This window comes from Gobio gobio (assembly GCF_949357685.1).
Source record: "Gobio gobio genome assembly, chromosome: 16".
In the NCBI taxonomy this organism is placed as follows: Eukaryota; Metazoa; Chordata; class Actinopteri; order Cypriniformes; family Gobionidae; genus Gobio; species Gobio gobio.
This window is the reverse complement of record NC_137109.1, coordinates 12,054,788-12,060,787: the sequence shown is the minus strand read 5'-3', so window position 1 is coordinate 12,060,787 and position 6,000 is coordinate 12,054,788. Positions and strand designations below refer to the sequence as shown.

General features: G+C 38.5%; 1 protein-coding gene across 1 annotated transcript in view; it reads left to right on the top strand.

The window, feature by feature from the left end:
• Positions 1-1,385: 1,385 nt before the first annotated feature.
• Positions 1,386-6,000, top strand: part of gabra2b (gamma-aminobutyric acid type A receptor subunit alpha2b) — a gene marked incomplete at its 3' end in the record, with an annotated part of 120,896 nt that continues 116,281 nt past the window's right edge. The window contains exons 1-2 of the mRNA XM_079838528.1: positions 1,386-1,619; positions 2,016-2,092. Coding sequence (XP_079694654.1) covers positions 2,031-2,092 — 62 coding nt within the window. The 5' untranslated portion in view covers positions 1,386-1,619; positions 2,016-2,030. The remainder of the gene's footprint in view (positions 1,620-2,015; positions 2,093-6,000) is intronic.

Sequence of the window (6,000 nt, the reverse complement as noted above, 5' to 3'; positions counted from 1 at the left end):
AGTACATTTCTTACTTAAGTTTAGTTTTCATCTCTGTTTTTTGTGTTTATTTAAAATAAGACAAATCCGATAATATCTTAATCTTATATCAGTTATTTAACAGATGGTTCTTTAATGCTGATCTAACCAGCAGAAGACACGAGCCGCGGGTTAAATCCCAGTTGCACAGATGGGGTGCGTTGTAGCACTGCGTTACAATGAGCCCCTATTAGAAATATGCCATAATATTCTATACTTTTATGAATTCTTTTGAGAAACCATGAGAAAAGGGTGAATCATGACTGAGAGTTCAAGGGGCTATATGCAACTTTTTCCCCAAAATAAACGTAACAATAGCCTTTTTATTTTACCATTTATGACTCAAACATCTCCTGATGAGCATACTGACACCTTGTCCTCTCACAGTGGGTGCACCTATAAGCCTGTATCCTATTTTTCCTATTTTCTGGCAGGTAGGTTTTTCCCGCGCTGTCTGCGGATGTGACGTCACCACCGCTGCGAGAGCGAGCAGAAAATAAGAGCAGTTCTATTTTTTGGCCACAGGTGTCAGTCGCGAGTTTAAATTTCAGAAAAACGCATATAGCCCCTTTAATGTTCAGAAATTCATTATTCATTATTATTATGTTTTGAACTATGCTGTATATCTGTATTTAGCAATGTGTTTGTAGTCAAACTCAAAAATGCTTATATTTTTAATGATTGAAAAATGCCATTATTTTATTTTAAAAAGTTAATAATTGTATTTTGTTTAGAAAATATTTTAGTTTGCCTTGTATATTTTTTTTGATTATATCAGATAACATTTTATGCTGTTATTTGGTCATGTTACATTGTGCCCCCTTACATGTTACAATGTACCCCACCAATGGGGCATGTTGTCACATTTCACTTCCATTCTTTCGGGGTAAATCAAGAAAAAAGTATACACTGCATTAATGAAACAAAACCACATAATTGTACTAGACATGTGTGCAATTAATGTGGGAAAAAATAAATACTCTGAACCCCAAGTGGATTTACACAAACTGAGAAAGTCAAAAAGCGTTAGGTTGTGCCCCGCTCTCCCCTACTAATATAGCCTACATAAAACAATTCTTCAAATAAATACACCATCACACAACATGTGTCGTATTTGGGCTTTGTGATGTGTGTGTGTGCACGACAGAGCGCGAGCAATCAGCACACTAATATAACTGTCTTTAGGACCCAGTACTCTGTCTGTCTCTTTCTTTGTAGTTATCCCCCTTTTCTTTCTTTCAAGAGAAAAAAAAATAGTGAGCAGTATGAGATTCAGTAAAGAAGATCTGAGATCACGGAGCGTCAATGCGCGTCGGTGCGTTAGTTAAAGAGAGAGAGAGAGAGAGAGAGAGAGAGAGAGAGAGAGAGAGAGAGAGAGAGAGAGAGAGAGAGAGGCGCGGTGGAGGATCAGAGACCCTCATTCGCATCTGATATTATGGTGAATTATGGTGGGAATTCATTAAGGCTCGTTCCCGATCCACGTGCGCGCTTTTAAATAACACTCGTGATCTGGTTTCATCGGCTGGCAATAAACTTTCACTTCCCGGTTTTTATTTATCAGCCTTTATTCATAAGGACAGAGCAGATCTGGTGGATCACAGGTGGGTGTCCGTTCCATAGAGTACTACAGCATCGTTCTGGATTGTGTGTTTCTGGCCATGTGTGGAAATTATCAACCATATGTTGCCATTTACAAGGAGGTCATCATCACAGCGCGAGTCGTGGACACTTGGTCATGTTTCTCTCATCTTATGAATTGAAATGTTTGTAGGAGACATTGATATTCATATCATGAATTGTTACATGCTGTAAATATTAATGAAATGTCTGGGATCCATCATCTAAGATCAGCAGGTGGATCGTAGCCTACGGACCCGTGCGCGCTTGTGGACCAACTTAACCCGTCATTGTAGTCTGTGCTCGGCAGAAATTCACAGAAACAACCCTCAGTTTCTTCACTGATTTATGGATTCAGTCTTTTGTCTTCTTGTACGCAGGTTTGAGTGGCAGAAATGAGGGAGAGGTTCGCGCTTCATCTTCTCATCTTTGTGTTGACGCTGTTTTGGCACACCAGGTAGGACTGAGTGACAGTCTTGGTTTGGCTCTGTAAATGGGCTTGGGGATGTTGTGCATTATAATACAATAAAATAATACCTATATCGTTCACATTTACACATTTCTTATACTATTAATGATTGACACGAAGCCTCTTGTGTCCGTGCGTAACTGGAGACTTTTGCGCGCGCACGACCCCGGTGGTCACCAAAAGAAATCGCTCCTCTCACAAAGACTGGCTTCATGTTTATTTTAAAAGACATTAATTAATGCCAGTTTAATTCATGCAATTAGGTTTGGTTGGAGAGGTTTTGTGAAATCGTCGAATTTGATGGTGGGTGAATCCTCTAGGTGGTGTAGAGCGTGTGTGGAAACATGAGGAGCGCTTTTCCATTCTCGGGAGGTACTACAGGTGCATAGGCTGATTTATTTTTTTCCTTTTTTAATTAACATTAAAAGCTAAAAACAAGTACCCAGTCAAGCGTTTACATTCTAATTATGGATAATCCTATTCATATTAAACATTTTGCTAAACATTTAAAAAATCATTCAGAAAAGGTTTTGTTTTTGTTATTGTGATTGGTCGGTAACTGCCATATCTATTTTCAATTTGATAAAATATTTAATTGAAAAAAACAAAAAATAAAAACATATGAGCATGTTTTTTGTCCTATGTTGGGTACAATGGCACATTAAATCCCCCCAAAAAAAATATTTAGTAATATTTTATGAAAAAAAATAAAATATTTCCAAATATTGTATAGTAATACGTTTTGTTTGTGAATGACACTTAATAGACTAATCATGAATTTCTGATCCCTCATTTCAGAGGCCTTTTCATAATAATGAAAAATGTCAAACATGCAATTTCATAAATTAGGGGTCTCTAACTATGATAAAACATGAATTATCATGCTTAATATTTGAGTTTGAAATGTATGCTAATGTGACATAAATCATTGGAAATATACATTGTCTGAAATTACAGATGTTTTGGAAAGTTTTTGGAAATATTGTGGAAAATCTAAATGGTAAAATCCACCCAGAATGGTCATTTACACCTGTAGTATCTCCAGCAGCATGTGTGTGTGTGTGTGTGTGTGTGTGTGTTTTTCTAGCAGCCAGTGGTTGTTTTTGGTCTAAATTTTGCTTGTTTTTCTTTGCTTGTCTAAATCCTACTGATCAAACAATAATTAAGAGGGTTAACCTTGATTTTGTTGCAAACCCATGGTTATGGATTATAATTACTCTGATCATTCTGTACACATTCAGCCCAGGTTCATTACCAATTTAATTCAAACTTATTATGATGGCTGTTTTCTTTTCATTAAATCGTTGACATAGACCCCTCTCTTGGGAGTGAACACGGTCACATCATGCCATACCAATCAATAAACCAGTATCATATAAATCTAGATAATATATGTGATAAGCAACCCCATCCTCCTGCTTGTGTCATAAAGTCAATTCTTGAAATATGCTTTACTAGATTGCATGAGCAGCGAATTCACTGTGAATAACTGTGGAATCGGGACGGAATCAGATAAACCTCCCCCTAATCTGGGTCACGTCTTATGTGCCCTACCAAAGGAGCACAAGGGGGAGGTTTGTCCTCCAACCGATGAGGAACAGTAAGAACAGAGTGCTTTCAATAACTCAAAATGGACTGATATTATATATTGAAAAAAAATCCTCAGTAACACTTTATAATAAGTATAGTGTAGTAACGTACCTATAAAATCAATTGCAAACTATTTAATTAATAGTTTATAAACTGTAGTTAAAAGTATAAATAGTGAGTTCTTCATTCATTGTTTACTGTAATTAACACATTTTTATTGTTTAATTAGATCATATGTAAAGAGTTAGGTAATGCTTTGTTAACTTATTAACAGTAAATAGTTCTCACTTTAGATTAGGTCATGGAAAATGGGAAAATTACATTAATTAAGTGCTTTAAACCAACCTTTATTAGTCTGGTTCACTATCTTTGTGGGGACTCTGTATAGAAGTAATGTTTTTTATACTGTCTGTATATCCGTAACCCAACCCCTAAACCTACCAATCACACACAACTTTCTGCACTTTATCATTTTCAGAAAAACTCATTCTGTATGATTGTTTCCTCATGGGGACCTCAATTTCGATCCCCACGGTGACACGAGTCCCCATGAATCAGGGTGCATTCTGATTGAAGTCCCCACCGGGATAGATATATCCAATAAAGTTTGGTTTAAAGCACTTACTTAATGTCATTTTCCCATTTTCCTTGACCTAATCTAAAGGGACAACTGTTTACTGTTAATCCTTAAATGCATGACTGTTTTGCCAATCATTCTTACATATTAGGGTCTTTAGCGACCCGGATCTAACACGGATGGATCTCTATCTGTCGCAATAATATAAAACTCTCCTGAAATTAGAGTAACAATTACAGAAGGATAAAATAAAGCATATTTTGTTACCTTTGGAGCTTTGAATTGTTCAGTTTGAGCAGATGTTTTATACCATCATCCCTGTCCTCATCAGAGCTCATTTCCCAGTAGCCTACATTCAGCAAATAATAGTTTTGAAAATATGTTTGAGATCGCGAATGGGCTCATATTCGCAAACTTATTCTCAAAACTATAATTTTCAACATCTTCAAAATCAATATTTTGATCGTTGACAGCTTCTTCACCAGATCCAACATCAAGTGCCAGTAACACTAATACCCCTTTTTCACCAAGGCAGTGCTGGTGCTGGTGCTGGTTTGGAGCCAGAACCTAGTTTCAAATCGGTTCTTTGTCTTTCCACACAAAGCACCAGCTCCGAACCAGGAAAAGTGGTTCTTAAGTAGAACCAAAACATTGCTGGGCTAGAAGTAAGAACCGCTTGCGTCAGGGGCTGAGGGCGGGGTTACCGTGACCAACAAGACAAACACAAACATTTTTGAAATAGCAGCTAATCGAGCTAATAGCTGCTCGATTGTAATCTCCGTCTATACAAACTACGGCTGTACAAACTATTGAGCTGAACGAATGCGTTGGATTCGCTGTGTTTTGATGCCGATCGTAAAGCCATGTGCATCAATAGTAACGCAACGTTCACCATTGTTGATGGAAGGCTTGTTCGAGATACAGCGGCGCTGTGCAGACCGATCAGCGTATGACATCAAAGTACGAGAGCATATGACTCCTTATTCTTTTGAATCGCTCATGCTGTATTTTGATATCATACGCTCATTGGTCTGCGCAGCACCGATGCATCTCGAACAATGGTATGTTTGTGTTTCCCGCTGCCTCGCTAGCATTGCTGAGAAAGATGAGACATATACAGTGACGTAAGACCTGGCTCTGTGGTGACTCTCTAGCCTGTGGAACAAACCAACTCCGAACTGGCACTAGCACTGGCTCTGAACTAGCACCCGGTTCATTCTGGTGGAAAAGGGGTATAATATCTAATGCGTTCAGTTCAGGGCCGGCCCGTGGCATAGGCGGAATAGGCAAATGCTAGGGGTGCCACTCATCCATAGGGGCGCCAAAATGTATTACTGATACTATTTTATTAATATTAATTGGAAATATTACCAAATAAAGTGCAAAAAAACGTAACTAAGTCCCCACATCTTTCCGGTCCGCCTCATCAATCTCCCCCCGCCGATCTACTTGAAGTGCGTCAGAAATACAACGCGCGATCAGTTTATCGTTAGGGGAATTTGTTGTGTCGCGTCGCCTCTCGCCGCATCCAACGCAGACAGGGTTGCTTTCATTTTTTAGGGTGCTTGGCCGTTCACGCCAGGTGTTGACACGGTGTAAGTTGCCTGATTATTTATGACGGATGGCCGAATTGAAGTGTCTAAAAAAAAGACAGAAGCCCTCTGATGCAGGGAAGATAAGGGATACACTGCTCTTCTTACGTAGTATTTGTGTCTTGTTTATAGTCTAA